The sequence below is a fragment of the Micropterus dolomieu genome, linkage group LG01, assembly GCF_021292245.1.
Source record: "Micropterus dolomieu isolate WLL.071019.BEF.003 ecotype Adirondacks linkage group LG01, ASM2129224v1, whole genome shotgun sequence".
In the NCBI taxonomy this organism is placed as follows: Eukaryota; Metazoa; Chordata; class Actinopteri; order Centrarchiformes; family Centrarchidae; genus Micropterus; species Micropterus dolomieu.
In genome coordinates, this window is record NC_060150.1 from 2,307,602 (window position 1) to 2,325,019 (window position 17,418).

Here is a 17,418-nt window from a genome sequence, read left to right on the forward strand (position 1 = left end):
AAAGTTCCTCACAATGCACGGAGGTTTTCACCTCACACCCATCACCCTGAGATTGTACACAAGCGGAGCGAGGGAGGCAGAGGGTTTGTGAGTGTTAAGACCTCTGTCCAGGATGAAACAACAAGATCCAGGAGTACATCAGGAAGATGCCCTCCAAAGATGAAGGGCTAAGTGAACACCTCAGGCAGCAGAAACCTGAGGGTGAGGACAAGGAGGAGGAAGAACCTTCATGGAGACACAAGCCGCTGCACAGCATGTACCATTGACAGATAGAAGAAGTGGCTGATATTAAGAAATCCTACTAGTGGTTAGAAAAGGCTGGACTAAAGGACAGCACAGAAGCACTTTGATCATGGCAGCACCAGAACAGGCACTCAGCACAAGATCAATAGAAATTGGGGTCTACCATACCAGACACGACCCCCTGTGCAGACTATGCAAGGATACCCCTGAGACAGTAAAGTATAACAGCAGGGTGTAAGATGCAGGTAGGAATGCATACATGGATTTCCATAACCAGGTAGTTGGCATAGTGTACAGAAACATCTGCCAGGAGTATGGGCTGGAAGTCCCAAGGTCAAAATGGAAGACACCTCCTAAGGTAATGACCGAGCTAATATCCTGTGGGACTTAAAGATCCAGCCTGACAAACTGGTGATGGTTAACCAACCAGACATTGTGTTGATCAACAAACAGCAGAAGAAGGCAGTTGTGTTAGATGTAGCAATCCCAAGCAACATCAACATCAAGAAGAAGGAACACAATAAGCTCAAAAAATGATGTAGAAAAACTCAAAACTTGGGCCAGTAGCTTCCCATGCCCGTCTGAGGTAGAATCAGTCTACCCTCATGCACAATAGTTATTAAAATAACTTTGGTACTCACAAAAACTTCATGTTATAAAGTAAGAACTTTCTGTGGGTTGCTATAAAAGAGGAAGTGATGTCATAGCTCCACAGAGGTCTGTCCGATTAACATATAATCTGGGCCACAAGTTTATCATAAGGCGATGTGCAAAATTAGGAAACACACACAAATCCACACACACACTTGTTGATTGTTGTACGCTTTTGTCTTTTGTTTGCTTGAATTATTTATTTTGCTTATTAGCTAGTAGTGATTTATTTGCTGAAGTTGTTGATCATTATAAAACGGGTAGCTGAAATCAAGCAGTCTGATTGGTTCAAAGTAGAGATGTAATGAGTGTATACAATGGGTATGACATGGAATTCCTTGCACAGATATCACTCATATAAGAAATGGACGTAGTCATCGTGACGTCGCTCGTTGGTTTGTGGACTGCCATTTTGAAGCCCCGAGTTTGGCCGATAGGCTGCCGCCGTGTCGAGTTTTTGCAACCAGGAAGTGCCCGGAAGTGACGATACGACAGAGCGAACGGCCGTGTGCGGAGCTAGCTAGCTTGCTTAGCTAAGTGCAATTGTAACTCACGTTAACTGTCATTTTAACAGGGCTGATAACTTTGTCTAGCAAACAACAGTCTTGAAACTAAACTAAACTAAACTAAATAGAATGCAGGTTTCAGGGACTTCCGCATCGGCTTCATATTGTAGACCGGAAGCTTCCCGCTTGGTATCACTCCGTGATTAACACAGTTCAAGTTATAATCTGAGCTTCGTGGAGGTCTCAAACCCCATTTACACCTGGTCAGTGTTCATTAAAAGGTCTTTAGTGACCTTCATAAGGGCTGACTCAGTGCTGTGATGCTGACAGAAGCCAGGAGCTGCTAAGAAATTATTTTTTCTAGAATCTTTGAAATAAAACAAACTTTTATACGTATGCATCATATCATAACAAAATATTCATTTCTCATTCCAGTGTCTCTCAGCGTCTTAGAGGTTCAGGTGAAGTCCAGTTCTTTGGGAATCTGTTCTGTGCAGCAGCAGAGAGAGAACAGCAGACAGGAGAGAAGATACTGGAGCTGTTAACATCAGTGTGCAGATATCAAACATTCCCTCTTGAAGAGAAATGGTGTGATTTCCTGCTGGACCTGTACTCGTATGACCCTGAAACAGGCTTGAGGGTCCTTCCATCATTACAGTCAGTTTTCCAGTCAGCTCCTGCAGTCTGGTCCATAGACCTCTCAGAGAGAAAGACCTCCATCCTCCTGGAAGTGCTGAAACTCCAACCAGAGAAGAAACCAGTGGAGCTGACAGGCTGGTCAGATGAAGAGAGTGAAGTGAAGAATTTCCTACAGTGTCTGCCTTATATCTCACAGCTCAGGTAAATGAATTGTACTTCACATGACTTCAGTGGACATTTCTGGAAACTCTTTGGAGCTGATTGATTAATAAATGGTTTGGGTAAAGTTTTCCTTTCAGCCACCCTGTTGGTTCAGGAGTGGTATTCCAGTATAACATACAATCTTTAATACAGAGCAGAGGATACACCTTTGTAGTAGCCTGACTTTCCTGCTTCATTCAACATTTTGTGATTAATTTATTTAATACAAGTCTTCTAAAAACCACATACATCCATGTATCCACTGTAGGGCTGTTCCCGACTCAGGGTTTACACAGACGAATCAGAATCATAAAGTCCTGCATATTGTCGACTGATGTTCGTATCATCTGTGTTTTTGTGCGCGGTGACCAACAACTCGGCACAACACCAGAGAAGCTGGGGCTCCTTCGTTTCCACAAGTGTTCCTCTGCTGCCACTACATACGCTATGCCTACACATGCGCTCTGACGACCCAGGGTTAGAGTTACAATTTTGGATTTATTCATTTAATTATTTTTAGATGTTTATTTACAGCATTGAGCATTGAAATGCATATTGTAATAGGCTTTATATTAACTTATTGGGAGAAAACTGGTAGTTCTGTGTAAAATCAGACGTTGAGCGCCCCCATATCGCCAAAATGGAATGATTTGCTGCGAAGCTTCGACTGTGAGACTGACAGTCGAATCAGGCTCTGCCCATCGAAGCATCGAATCTTCAACTATTCGGGGTCAGCGCTAATCCACTCTATTCTGCTCATCAGCAGGTATTTGTAGGCTTTTAGCAGATACACTCCATATCAGTAATGCATGGCTCTTTTTTCTGCTCTTGACATCAGATCATGACAAAATGTTCAATTCTCGTTCCAGATTCTCTTACAAGTTTGAAATCAAGGATAGAGCCAAGGTCTTTGGGAATCTGTTCTGTGCAGCAGCAGAGAGAGAACAACAGACAGGAGAGAAGATACTGGAGCTGTTAACATCATATATTGATAATGATGAGGATTATTATTATCAGAGTGATTTCCTGCTGGATCTGTACTCCCACCTCAAGGACTATGAGACTAAAACAGGCTTGAGGGTCCTTCCATCATTACAGTCAGTTTTCCAGTCAGCTCCTTCCATCTGGTCCATAAACCTCTCAGAGAGAAAGACCTCCATCCTCCTGGAAGTGCTGAAACTCCAACCAGAGAAGAAACCAGTGGAGCTGACAGGCTGCTCAGATGAAGAGAGTGAAGTGAGGAGTTTCCTACAGTGTCTGCCTTATATCTCACAGCTCAGGTAAATGAATTGTACTTCACATGACTTCAGTGTACATTTCTGGAAACTCCCTGTTAGTTTGAAGGTGAAGGTAAAGTGTTCAGGTGATCAGTTTACATAAACGTTATATCACTGTGTTTAGTTTGATAGATGACATGCTGTTTTATTCAACACAGCCCAGTGTGTTTATTCCTACATTACCCAGAGTTCTGTGCAGATCAAACACCCTTAACAACGCTCCCACAGAGTCCCACTCAATAATTTTTATTTTTTATCACAATATGTGATTGGTCATGGATGCTGGATTGGAGCTGATTTATTGGCTCCCCTCACTAATATAGCCAAGAAAAGAGCTGTAACTAAGCATGATGTTTGAACGATGAATGATTAAGAGGAGCGAATGAGAGAATTTTGATCAAGTGGTTTATTATCAATATTGAAAAGAAACCACATGTTATCAGGATATGATCAGTAAACCACTAGAAATACTAATTATGTGACACTAGTACTGTTTGAAATTTCATAGTTTTACAGAATGATGGATGTTAAAACTTGTGGTCCAGTATTTCAGCTTTGGAGCTGATTGATTAATAAATGTTTTGGGTAAAGTTTTCCTTTCAGCCACCCTGTTGGTTCAGGACTGGTATTCCAGTATAACATACAATCTTTAATACAGAGGAGAGGATACACCTTTGTAGCCTGACTTTCCTGCTTCATTCAACATATTGTCAAGATTTTCTTTTAGTAACAGTTTTCTAAAATCCACATATATCCCTTTTAAAATCATTTTTGCTTAAATTTCAGGTTGATTTATTTTAGTGTATTCTGCTCATCAGCAGATATTTGTAGGCTTTTAGCAGATAAACTCCATATCAGTAATGCATGGCTGTTTTTCCTCTGTCGACATCAGATCATAACAAAATGTTTAATTCTCGTTCCAGTGTATTTGTCGAGTTGGAAGCTGAAGCCAAGTTCTTCGGGAATCTGTTCTGTGCAGCAGCAGAGAGAGAACAGCAGACAGCAGGAGAAAAGATACTGGAGCTGTTAACATCATATATTGATAATGATGAGGATTATTATTATCAGAGTGATTTCCTGCTGGATCTGTACTCCCACCTCAAGGACTATGAGACTAAAACAGGCTTGAGGGTCCTTCCATCATTACAGTCAGTTTTCCAGTCAGCTCCTGCAGTCTGGTCCATAAACCTCTCAGAGAGAAAGACCTCCATCCTCCTGGAAGTGCTGAAACTCCAACCAGAGAAGAAACCAGTGGAGCTGACAGGCGGCTCAGATGAAGAGAGTGAAGTGAGGAGTTTCCTACAGTGTCTGCCTTATATCTCACAGCTCAGGTAAATGAATTGAACTTCACATGACTTCCGTGTACATTTTTTGAAACTCACTGTTAGTTTGAAGGTGAAGGTAAAGTTTTTAGGTGATCAGTCCACGTAAACGTTATATCACTGTGTTTAGTTTGATAGATGACATGCTGTTTTATTCCACAAAGCCCACTGTGTTTATTCCTACATTACCCAGAGTTCTGTGCAGATCAAACACCCCTAGCAACGCTCCCACAAAGTCCCACTCAATAATTTTTATTTTTTATCACAATATGTGATTGGTCATGGATGCTGGATTGGAGCTCATTTATTGGCTCCCCTGACTCTAATATAGCCAAGAAAAGAGCTGTAACTAAGCATGATGTTTGAACGATGAATGATTAAGAGGAGCGAATGAGAGGATTTTGATCAGGTGGTTTATTATCAATATTGAAAAGAAACCACATGTTATCAGGATATGATCAGTAAACCACTAGAAATCCTAATTATCTTACACTAGTACAGTATGAAGTTTTATAAACTTTTTCAGAATGATGGATGTTAAAACTTGTGGTCCAGTATTTCAGCTTTGAAGCTGATTGATTAATAAATGTTTTGGGTAAAGTTTTCCTTTCAGCCACCCTGTTGGTTCAGGAGTGGTATTCCAGTATAACATACAATCTTTAATACAGAGGAGAGGATACTCCTGACATTCCTGCTTCATTCAACATTTCGTCAGGATTTTACTTTAGTAACAGTTTTCTAAAATCCACATATATCCCTTTTAAAAATAATTATTGCTTGAATTTCAGGTCGATTTATTTTAGTGTATTCTGCTCATCAGCAGGTATTTGTAGGCTTTTAGCAGATAAACTCCATATCAGTAATGCATGGCTCTTTTTCTGCTGTTGACATCAGATCATAACAAAATGTTCAATTCTCATTCCAGTTTCTCTCAGCATCTTGAAGGTGATGTCAAGTTCTTTGGGAATCTGTTCAGTGCAGCAGCAGAGAGAGAACGGCAGACAGGCGAAAATATATTGGAGCTCTTATCATCAGCGTGCAGAAATCAAACATTCCTTCTTAAAGATAGACACATGTTTGATGATGACCAAAAACATCAGTGTGATTTCCTGCTGGATCTGTGCTCCCACCTGAAGATAACTAAAAGATCATCGTTACAGTCAGTTTTCCAGTCAGCTCCTGCAGTCTGGTTCATAAACCTCTCAGAGAGAAAGACCTCCATCCTCCTGGAAGTGCTGAAACTCCAACCAGAGAAGAAACCAGTGGTGCTGACAGGCGGCTCAGATGAAGAAAGTGAAGTGAGGAGTTTCCTACAGTGTCTGCCTTATATCTCACAGCTCAGGTAAATGAATTGTACTTCACATGACTTCCGTGGACATTTCTGGAAACTCACTGTTAGTTTGAAGGTGAAGGTAAAGTGTTCAGGTGATCAGTCCACATAAACGTTATTATTATTATTATCATTATTATTATTATTATTATAATCTTTATTTGTAGAATACTTTTCAAAAACAAGTTACAAAGTGTTTTAACAAGTGTAAAGACAATAACACCCAAAAGACAATAATACAAAAACAGTACGATAAAAGCAAGAAAACATTGAAAAGACTAAAATACACGTTTAAGATAAGGCAAGACGAGAGGCCATGAAGAGCTCTAAAAGTGATAATAAAATTCAAAAGTCCATTCTAAGACGTACTGGGAGCCAGTGTAATGAAGCTAAAACAGGGGTGATGTAGTCATATTTCTTTGTTCTGGTTAAAAGCCTGGCAGCTGAGTTCTGGACAGTCTGGAGTCGATCAATAGATTTTTGGGCTAAACAGGTGAAAAGGCTGTTGCAATAATCCAAGCGTGATGAGATGAAGGCTTGTAAAATGGTCTCGGTGTCCTTAAAAGTTAACATAGATCGAATTTTTGCTATATTTCTAAGTTGATAAAAAATGTGATTGAACAAGTTTTGTGGTGTGCTGCTCGAAATTTAAATTACTATCATACCAGACACCAAGGTTCTTTGCAACAGGCTTAATTTGATTTACTGTTTATATCACTGTGTTTAGTTTTATAGATGACATGCTGTTTTATTGCACGTAGCCCTATGTGTTTATTCCGACATTACCCAGAGTTCTGTGCAGATCAAACACCCCTAGCAATGCTCCCACAGAGTCCTGCTCATCTCCCATGAGCTGATATGTGTGTTGGGAATTAGGGTTTAGATTGCATCAAGATTTATATTTAAAAATGTAATAATAATTATGATTACTATTATTTAATAATTAATACTAATAATAATAAAATATATTGTCCTTTTTTTATTTCTATTATCTATTTCAGTCTCATTTTGAGTAAAACATACTCGGCTATTAATTTGGAATTTTGGTTGATAATTAGATTAATATCTATAACATAATTACTATTAATTGATAATTAATGGAAGAATTTTGAGTTCTACACGCAGAGGTTGGCAATAAATTAATTCTTATGCAATACTGAAAGAAACCAAATGCATATGTTCCCAATATAAACAAAATAAAAACACACAAAGTGACACTAACTAAAATGAACTACACTAAGACAAAGAGAACAAAGAGGTCTGCATGTCTGATAAAGACAGTGTTGTTGCATGTGCGTGCGCATGCGCATGTGGGGGAGTCCATGTGAGCACATGTGGTCACACAAAGAACAAGGGTACAGGGAGAACTTTAAGTTGCTTCCTGTATATTGTATCTGTGGTTGTTTAAAGTAAATAGAAGTATATTGTATTTATGTGATCTGTTCAATGGTGCCAAGTTAAAAGGAGTTGGTTAGAATGAAAGGTTGGATGTCTGTGTGAAGCATAGCATATCTAACCAATTTAGCTGTGGCTGAGAACTGTGATTCAAAACTTCAATGAAAAACACTTCATTGTACATTTACAAAAGCTAAATGTTGTGGAAATAGTACATTTCTGGTGAGGGATTGAGCAAATAATTGAGTTTCAACAAGATGTTTTCATTGAAGAACCATCGCTGTGCAGACAAATGTGATCTGTGTGTGTAGGATGTGTGAAACTACATGCGGCACCATAAGTTTGAGATCACCGTATCCTACAATGTCAAGTGATGCAACTACTGCTTTTTCTGCTGCTGCCACATTACAAAGGCATGAACCTCCACCCTGTAGGTTTACCTTCATCATGTATTTTCTTAACTGGAAAAATTGCATTTGGTACAGGGGAGTCAGGGCATGGGATGATGACTTCAGCCTTTAGCATTGACTCAAAACCAGTTTAATGCCTTTAAGCCTGTTTAATTACTCAGATAGTTCAGCCATGTCCACCGGTGTGCCTAACTATGGTGTGTGAAAAATGTTACTGGAACTATTTCAGCAGTTCTCTTAATCAGAGCAGTATATGTCAATATACTGTCTTATATACTTCACCCTCTTTGCTGTACAGTGTCCTCGAATCCCACTCCACTGGCCTGTAGTCAGTCAGCCAACTCTGGATGTGAATCCACCTCCCCAACTAACACGATTTTCAATCAGCAGGCTTAGCCAGCACATGGGGGCAAAACTCCCCCTGAAACAGCTGAGATTGGCCAGGGGAGAGAGAGAAACAGAAACAGCAGCAGCCTTGCTTGTCTAATAAACATGCTGGAAACAGTGTTTCTACCTTTTGACTGTCCCCATTCTATAATATCTTAAATTCCTCATCCTGTCTCTCAGGACAGTTTGCTGTGCAGTGTAGGGAGCCATTCTGTTCGTATTCATTGGCCTGTGCGTGGTGTATGCTTAACAAATGTCATTTGTGGTACCACAGCAAAACAATATAGACACATTGACAAGCAGAGTACAAAGGATGCAGGAGTAAAATATTATTGTCATTATTATGTACATATCGGGCATATCATATGTTCTCCCCATGTCCGCGTGGGTTCTCTCCGGGTGCTCCGGCTTCCTCCCACCCTCCAAAGACATGCAGGCTAGGTTGATTGGTGACCCTAAGTTGTCCTTAGGTGTGAGTGTGAGTGGTTGTTCGTCTATGTGTGGCCCTGCAATGGCCTGGCGACCTGTCCAGGGTGTACCCCGCCTTTCGCCCGATGTCAGCTGGGATTGGCTCCAGCCCCCCGCGACCCTGTACGCAGGATAAGCGGTTGACGATGGATGGATGGATGGATGTACTATGCAGGTACACATACATGCATACATGTACACATGTACATGTGCGATGGAGCATAGTGCAAAGGATGTATATACAATATGACAATATAATAGTATGAACAGCACTGAAATAGAGAATGGTGAATAAATAAATGACAAGTGGTAACCAGTAAACAGGTGGCTGATTAGAGGTGGAGTTACTGGGTTATTGCACATGACTTGTTCCTGACACTGTGATTCAGAAATCAGCTGTTCATCAGAGTGATGGCTTGTAGGAAGAAACTGTTCCTGAGTCTTTTGGTTTTGACGTACAGTGCTCTGTAGCGCCTACCAGAGGGGAGGAGCTGGAACAGGTTGTGTCTGGGGTGAGATCGATCTGCAGTGGTGTTTCCTGCCCGTTTCCTGACTCTGGAAGTGTATAAGTCCTGAATGGAGGGCAGGTTGGCACCGATGATCTTTTCTGCAATCCTGACTGTCCGTTGTAGTCTGCTCCTGTCCTTTTTGGTGGCAGATCCAAACCAGACAGTGATGGACGTGCAGAGGACAGACTGAATGATGGCTGTGTAAAAGTGGATCAGCAGCTCCTTAGGCAGGTTGAGCTTCCTGAGCTGGCTCAGGAAGTATATCCTCTGCTGGGCCTTCTTGATGATGGTGTCAGTGTGAACCTAGAAACCTGAAAGTTTCCATAGCAGAAAGAGGGCTGTTGTGTAAGATGATCTGGTCATCTCCACAGTTTTGAGCGTGTTAAGCTCCAGGTTGTTCTGACTGCACCAGAGAGCCAGCTGATCAACCTCCCATCTGTAGACCAACTCATCACCATCCCGGATGTGGCCGATGACTGTTGTGTCGTCAGCGAACTTCACGAGTTTGACAGATGGGTCTCCTGAGGTGCAGTCGTTGGTGTAGAGGGAGAAGAGCAGTGGGGAGAGCACACACCCCTGGGGGGCGCCAGTGCTAATAGTCTGGGTGCTGGATGTGATGTTCCCCAGTCTCACCTGCTTACTCCTGTCAGTCAGGAAGTTTGTGATCCACTGATGGGTGGTGGCTGGCACAGTGAGCTGGCTGAGTTTGGTGCTGAGGATGTCTGGGATGATGGTGTTGAACGCCTAGCTGAAGTCCACGAACAGGATACTTGCACATGTCCCTGGAGAGTCAAGGTGTTGCAGGATGTAATGCAGTGATGAAGATGGTATTTACAGTATCTCACAAAAGTAAGTACACCCCTCACATTAAATATTTGATTATATCTTTTCATGTGACAGCACTGAAGAAATGACACTTTGCTGCAATAAAGTAAAGTAGTGTGTGTATCGCTTCTATAACAGTGTAAATTTGCTGTCCCCTCAATAACACATCACACAGCCAGTAATGTCTAAACTGCTAGCAACAACAGTGAGTACACCCCTATGTGAAAATTTCAAAATTGAGCCAAATTAGCCATTTTCCTTCCCCGGTGTCATGTGACTTGTTAGTGTTAGAAGGTCTCAGCTGTGAATGGGGAGCAGGTGTGTTAAATTTGGTGTTATCGCTCTTACACTCCATCATGCTGTTCACTGGAAGTTTAACATGGCACCTCATGGCAAAGAACTCTATGAGGATCTGAAAAAAAGAATTTTTGGTCTACATGAAGATGGCCAAGGCTATGAGAAGATTGCCAAGATACTGAAACTATACAGCTGTCGAACAGGACAGGTTTCACTCAGAACAGGCCTCGCCATGGTTGACCAAAGAAGTTGAATGCACGTGCTCAGCGTCATATCCAGAGGCTGCCTTTGGGAAATAGACGGATGAGTGCTGTCAGCATTACTGTAGAGGTTGAAGAGGTGGTAATAATGGTGGCCAAACAAAATATTGACACTTTGGGCCCAATTTGGACATTGTCACTTAGGGTTGTACTCACTTTTGTTGCCAGCGGTTTAGATATGAATGGCTGTGTGATGTGTTATTTTGAGGGGACAGTAAATTTACACTGTTATACAAGCTCTACACTCACTACTTTACATTGTAGCAAAGTGTTATTTCTACAGAGCTGTCTTATGAAAAGATAAAAATATTTACAAAAATGTAAGGGGTGTACTCACTTTTGTGAGATACTGTACTCCATTGAGCACCAAGTTTGTTCCTTTGAGGCTGTTTTCATCAGTCATCTATGGACTCAGTAAAAAGGAAACAGAGACTCAGCTATAGTGATGTGATCCAACAAGCTCCAGCAATGTCAGCAACAGAGACCATCACCATTGTGTTGATGATGATGAGTTCAGTTCTTCTTCAGGACCACTGATGTTCTTTTACAGCTTTTTGCTGTGATTTAGCAAATCTCAGGGATGAAGCAGTAGTTTCCTGCATTAAAAGATGTTTCCCCTCTAAGTACATCAATGTGTTAGTGTTGACTAACATATTGATTTTAGTGTAGCGATGACAAACACACTGATATTAATGAACCACATTTCTTAAAGTGGTTCACATTTTGAGTTCTTAATCATTTTTATTTTTAATCCCAACATGTTATGGGTCATGGATGCAGGATTGGAGCTCAAATATAGGCTACCCTGACTCTAATATAGCCAAGAAAAGAGCTGTAACTGAGCAGGATGTTTGAAAGATGAATGATTAAGAGGAGTGAATGAAAAGATTTTGATCAAGTGGTTTATTATCAATATTGAAAAGGAACCATGTCATCAGGATGTGATCAGTAAACCACTGGAAATCCTAATGGAATAGAATAGAACTTTAGAACTTTAGAACCTCACCTGATGGGAGATGTGAGTGGTCCAGGTGAGGTTGGCCGAGATGTGCACACCAAGGAACTTAAAGCTCTCTATTCTCTCTACCTCCTCCCCGTGTATGTAGAGGGCAGAGTGCTCAGTGCATTTTGACTTCCTGAAGTCCACTATTAGCTCCTTGGTTTTTGGGGTGTTCAGTTCCAGGTTGTTGTGTTTACACCAGTCTATCAGATTTTGGACCTCTTCCCTGTAGGCTGCTTTGTTATTATCTGATATCAGTCCTACTATGGTAGTATCATCAGCAAATTTGACAATGATGTTGGTGGGGTGGATGGGGTGGCAGTCATGGGTAAAGAGGGAGTAGAGGAGGGGGCTGAGGACACACCCCTGTGCTGTACCAGTGTTTAGTATAAGAGAGTAGATGATGTGAATTCTCCCATCCTGACGGTCGGGGGTCTGTTTCAGAGGAAGTCCAGGATCCACATGCGCAGTGAACTGCCTAGGCCCAGGTTGCTCAATTTTTTGACCAGTTTATGGGGGATAACTGTATTGAAGGCTGAGCTGAAGTCCACAAACAGCATTCTTCCATAGGTGCTTTCCCGGTCCAGATGTGTAAGGGCTGTGTGGAGGGCTATGTTGACTGCATCTTCTATTGATCGGTTCGCCCGATATGCAAACTGATGTTGATCAAGGTCGGCAGGGATAGCAGACTTGATGTGAGACAGGATGAGTCTCTCAAAACATTTGGTGATGATGGGGGTCAGAGCAACTGGGCGATAGTCATTGAGGCAGTTCACTGTGCCCTTTTTTGGTACAGGGACAATTGTAGCTGACTTGAGGCAGGTGGGGACAACAGACTCTAGTAATGAGCGATTAAAAATAGTAGTGAATACCTCAGTTAACTGGTCTGCGCAGGCCTTAAGGATTTTCCCAACAACTCCGTCTGGGCCGGGTGCTTTCCTCTTGTTGATTTTGCACAGGGTGGATCTGACCTGATGTTGGTGCAGCTGTATGGGATCATTATCCTCTGGAAGTGCTGGCTGGGTACTGGACTCTGTGTATTGACAGTCAAAGCGGGAGAAGAACTTGTTGAGTGTGTCTGGTAGCCTGATATCGGTGGCGGCTGTAGGTGTGTTGCTGTCTTTGTAGCCTGGGAGAGTCTTTATTCCCTGCCACATGCTTCTTGGGTTATTGCTGTTAAAGTGTTCTTCAATGCGCTGCTTGTACTTTTGCTTGGCCTCCCTGATGCCCTTCCTCAGGCCTCTTCGTGCTGCATTGTAATCCTGTGGGTCACCCGATTTAAATGCAGAGTCCCGTGTCCTGAGCAGGGTCCTCACCTTACTGTTGAACCACGGTTTCTGGTTGGGGAACACTTTAACAGTTTTTATTTCAGCCACAGTCTCAGTACAAAAGTTTATGTATGAGAGCACAGCTGATGTGTGGCCCTCAAGTTCATTCTGCTCTGCAAAAATACCCCAGTCTGTGTTCTCAAAACAGTCCTGTAGGGCTGAGGTAGCTTCCTTAGTCCACACTCTGACTGTCCTCATGGATGGTCTCTGTCTGGAGCTGAGTGATTTATATGCCGGGATCAGGGACAGAGACAAATAGTCTGAATGTTCCAGCTGTGGCAGGGGACTGGCTTTACATGCATGTGAGATGTTACAGTAGACTTAGTCTAAAGTGTTCTTTCCTCTTGTCAGAAAGTTTACATATTTATGGAATTTGGGCAAAACAGACTTCAGATTTGCGTGATTAAAGTCCCCTGCAACTATTACAATGCTGTCTGGTTGTGACGACAAATGCTGGCTGATTGAGCGGTGTAGCATCTCCATGGCTAGCTTAGCATTAGCTTGTGGTGGCACATAAACGGCAGTAATGAAAACTGATGTAAACTCTCTAGGCAAGTAAAAGGGTCTGGACGTCTCTGTTATTATCATCGCACAGTGGTTCGAACTGTGTGATGTGATCCGCAGTCGTAGTTCGTCCATTTTGCTGTTAAGTGACTGGGTATTGGCAAGAAAGAGACTTGGTATGGCCGGTTTGTAGGGTTTAGTATTTAGCCTTGCTCGTAGCCCCTCTTTTCCCCCTCTTCTGCTTTCTGTGTCGCCGCTGTCTGTGCCGTCTCAGCAGGGGGTTGATGAGCTCTCTGCTTGTTGGTGTACGCCGAATCTCTAAAGGAATAGAGTCCCAGCTATTCGTGCTCAGTGTGTGGCACATAGTGTTTGCGATCGCTATCTGTTCACCTCTGCTGTATTGTGTATGTGCAGCTGCAGATTCACATGTAGAAAAATACGAAAAACACACTATAAAAACAAAATTGCTGCCAAAGCCTGAAGCGCGCTGGGCCGCTGCGTCTGAACGTGCAGCCATCTTGCCAGGTCCAAGTAATTATGTAAGGTCCATAATTATGCATTGTAGTTATGTTACACTAGTACTGTATGAAGTTTCTTAGAGTTTTTCAGAATGATGGATGTTAAAACTTGTGGTCCAGTATTTCAGGTTTTGGAGCTGATTGATTAATAAATGTTTTGGGTAAAGTTTTCCTTTCAGCCACCCTGTTGGTTCAGGAGTGGTATTCCAGTATAACATACAATCTTGAATACAGAGGAGAGGATACACCTTTGTAGCCTGACTTTCCTGTCAGGCTACAGCTACCAGTGTGAATTAATTTAATAAAAGTATATATAATATAATATAATATATAAAATTCAAATATATCCCTGTTAAATTTTAGGTTGATTGATTTTACTGTATTCTGCTCAACAGCAGGTATTTGTTGGCTTTTAGCAGATAAACTCCATATCAGTAATGCATGGATCTTTCTCTGCTGTTGACATCAGATTATAACTGAATGTTCAATTCTCTTTCCAGTTTCTCTTTCTGGTTTAGAGGCCCAGGTGAAGCCAAGTTCTTTGGGAATCTGTTCTGTGCAGCAGCAGAGAGAGAACAGCAGACAGGAGAGAAGATACTGGAGCTGTTATCATCAGTGTGCAGATATCAAACATTCCCTCTTAATGAGATAAACATGGATGATAGTAGACACAAATATCAGTGTGGTTTCCTGCTGGATCTGTACTCACACATGAAGGACTGTGAGACTAAAACAGGCTTGAGAGTCCTTCCGTCATTACAGTCAATTTTCAAGTCAGCTCCTGCAGTCTGGTCCATAGACCTCTCAGAGAGAAAGACCTCCATCCTCCTGGAAGTGCTGAAACTCCAACCAGAAAAGAAACCAGTGGTGCTGACAGGCTGCTCAAATGAAGAAAGTGAAGTGAGGAATTTCCTACAGTGTCTGCCTTATATCTCACAGCTCAGGTAAGCTAGAGAAATAATGATAGTAATATACAGTATCTCACAAAAGTGAGGACACGCCTCAGATTTCTGTAAATATTTGATTATATCTTTTAATGTGACAACACTGAAGAAATGACACTTTGCGTAGTGAGTGCACAGCTTGTATAACAGTGTAAATTTGCTGTCCCCTCAAAATAACACATCACACAGCCATTTATGTCTAAACCGCTGGCAACACAAGTGAGTACACCCAAATGTGAAAGTGTCCAAATTGGGGCCAAGTAGCCATTTTCCCTCCCCAGTGTCTTGTGACTCGTTAGTATTACTAGGTCTCAGGTATGAATGGGGAGCAGGTGTGTTGAATTTGGTGTTATTGCTCTCACACTCCCTCATACTGGTCACTGGAAGTTCAACATGGCACCTCATGGCAAAGAACTCTCGGAGGATCTGAAAAAAGAATGGTTGATCTACATGAAAATGGTCTAGGCTATAAGAAGATTGCCAAGACCCTGAAACTGAGCTGCAGCACGGTGGCCAAGACCATACAGCGGTGGAACAGGACAGGTTCCAAACAGGCCTCACCATGGTCGACCAAAGAAGTTGAATCCACGTGCTCAGTGTCATATCCAGAGGCTGCTTATGGGAAATAGACAGATTTTTTTGTATCAAATTGGTCTGCATGGCTGTCATCCCAGAAGGAAGCCTCTTCTAAAGATGATGCACAAGAAAGCCTGCAAACAGTTTGCGGAAGACAAGCAGACTAAGGACATGGATTACTGGAACCATGTCCTGTGGTCTGATGAGACCAAGATAAACTTATTTGGTTCAGATGGTGTCAAGCGTGTGTGGCAGCAACCAGGTGAGGAGTACAAAGACAAGTGTGTCTTGCCTACAGTCAAGCATGGTGGTGGGAGTGTCATGGTCTGGGGCTGCCGGGATTGGGGAGCTACAGTTCATTGAGGGAACCATGAATGCCAACATGTACTGCGACATACTGAAGCAGAGCATGATCCCCTCCCTTTGGAGACTGGGCCACAGGGCAGTATTCCAACATAACAATAACCCCAAACACACCTCCAAGACAAACCACTGCCTGGCTAAAGAAGCGAAGGGTAAAGGTGATGGACTGGCCAAGCATGTCTACTGACCTAAGCCCTATTGAGCATCTGTGGGGCATCCTCAAACTGAAGGTGGAGGAGCACAAGGTCTCTAACATCCAGCAGCTTCGGGATGTCGTCATGGAGGAGTGGAAGAGGACTCCATCCTCAAGAGGGTTAAGGCAGTGCTGGAAAATAATGGTGGCCACACAGAATATTGACACTTAGGGCCCAGTTTTGACATTTTCCCTCAGGGGTGTACTCACTTTTGCTAGTGGTTTAGACATGAATGGCTCTGTGAATGGGTTATTTTGAGGGGACAGCAAATTTACACTGCTAAACAAGCTCTACAGTCACTACTTGTATTCTTTCATCAGAGTTGTCGTATGAAAAGATATAAATATTTACTAAAATGTGAGGGGTGTACTCACGTTTGGGAGATACTGTAATCCATTGAGCAAGCAGTTTGTTCCTTTGAGGCTGTTTTCATCAGTCATCTATGGACAAACTGCTTTGAGAAACCCCAGCACAAACCGCTATAGTATGCTGGAATGACCTAGATGCGAGGAAATGCCAGCAGATCGTGCTTCATCCACCCAGAGGGAACGATCACCGACCGTCCGCACTGTGCCCAGTCGCTCGGCGATCTCCTGTACGCCCCAACGCCCCATTCCCTCTCCGAAACCTACAATGGGTTGTGTTGCTATTACGACCGGCACTCTGTGAGCAGTTGGTGATTGTTCCCTCTGGCTGGATGAATTTTACGCGGGATCCATAGTTCATTGAATAAATAAAATAAAATAATTGTGTTTAATAATATTGTTAATTTCTCTACAGCAGCCATCTCTGCGCAACACTAGGCAATTTGCACCTTCCTTTCAAACGTATTAAATACAGAAGCTGTTACACTCACATGAAATTTCTTGTAGGCTTGCGAATTGTAAATAAATGTATTTGTATGTTACTCTCCCATTACTTTGCACAATAAAATTGAAACACCCCAAACTGCATATTCATTCATTCATATTTAACCTTTGACGTTGCACCTAAGATATTTTGTAATGCAGTATGTGCTGTACTTTATCTTTGCTGTTTTCACTCTTTATCCATCACTTTGTGTTTTAGCTGTGATCCAGAGTTCTTCCAGAGTCTGTGTGCAGTCATCTCTGTAAGATCCAGAGAGGCCCAGCAGTTGGCCTCTGTGCTGCAGCTCCTGGGCTTCAGCCTGCCGTTAACAGGAGAGTTACACAGGAAAACCTGCAGGTCTGTGGGGAGGGTTCTCAGACTGTGTGGCTCTGATGTGGATCTGGTCCTCACACCCAGAAAGA

General features: G+C 42.4%; 1 protein-coding gene across 1 annotated transcript in view; it reads left to right on the forward strand.

The window, feature by feature from the left end:
- Nucleotides 1–3,038: 3,038 nt before the first annotated feature.
- LOC123972917 overlaps nt 3,039–17,418 on the forward strand; it is a 32,243-nt gene continuing 17,863 nt past the window's right edge. Inside the window, exons 1-4 of the mRNA XM_046052684.1 lie at nt 3,039–3,520; nt 4,441–4,848; nt 5,765–6,181; nt 14,571–14,806. Coding sequence (XP_045908640.1) covers nt 3,090–3,520; nt 4,441–4,848; nt 5,765–6,181; nt 14,571–14,806 — 1,492 coding nt within the window. The 5' untranslated portion in view covers nt 3,039–3,089. The remainder of the gene's footprint in view (nt 3,521–4,440; nt 4,849–5,764; nt 6,182–14,570; nt 14,807–17,418) is intronic.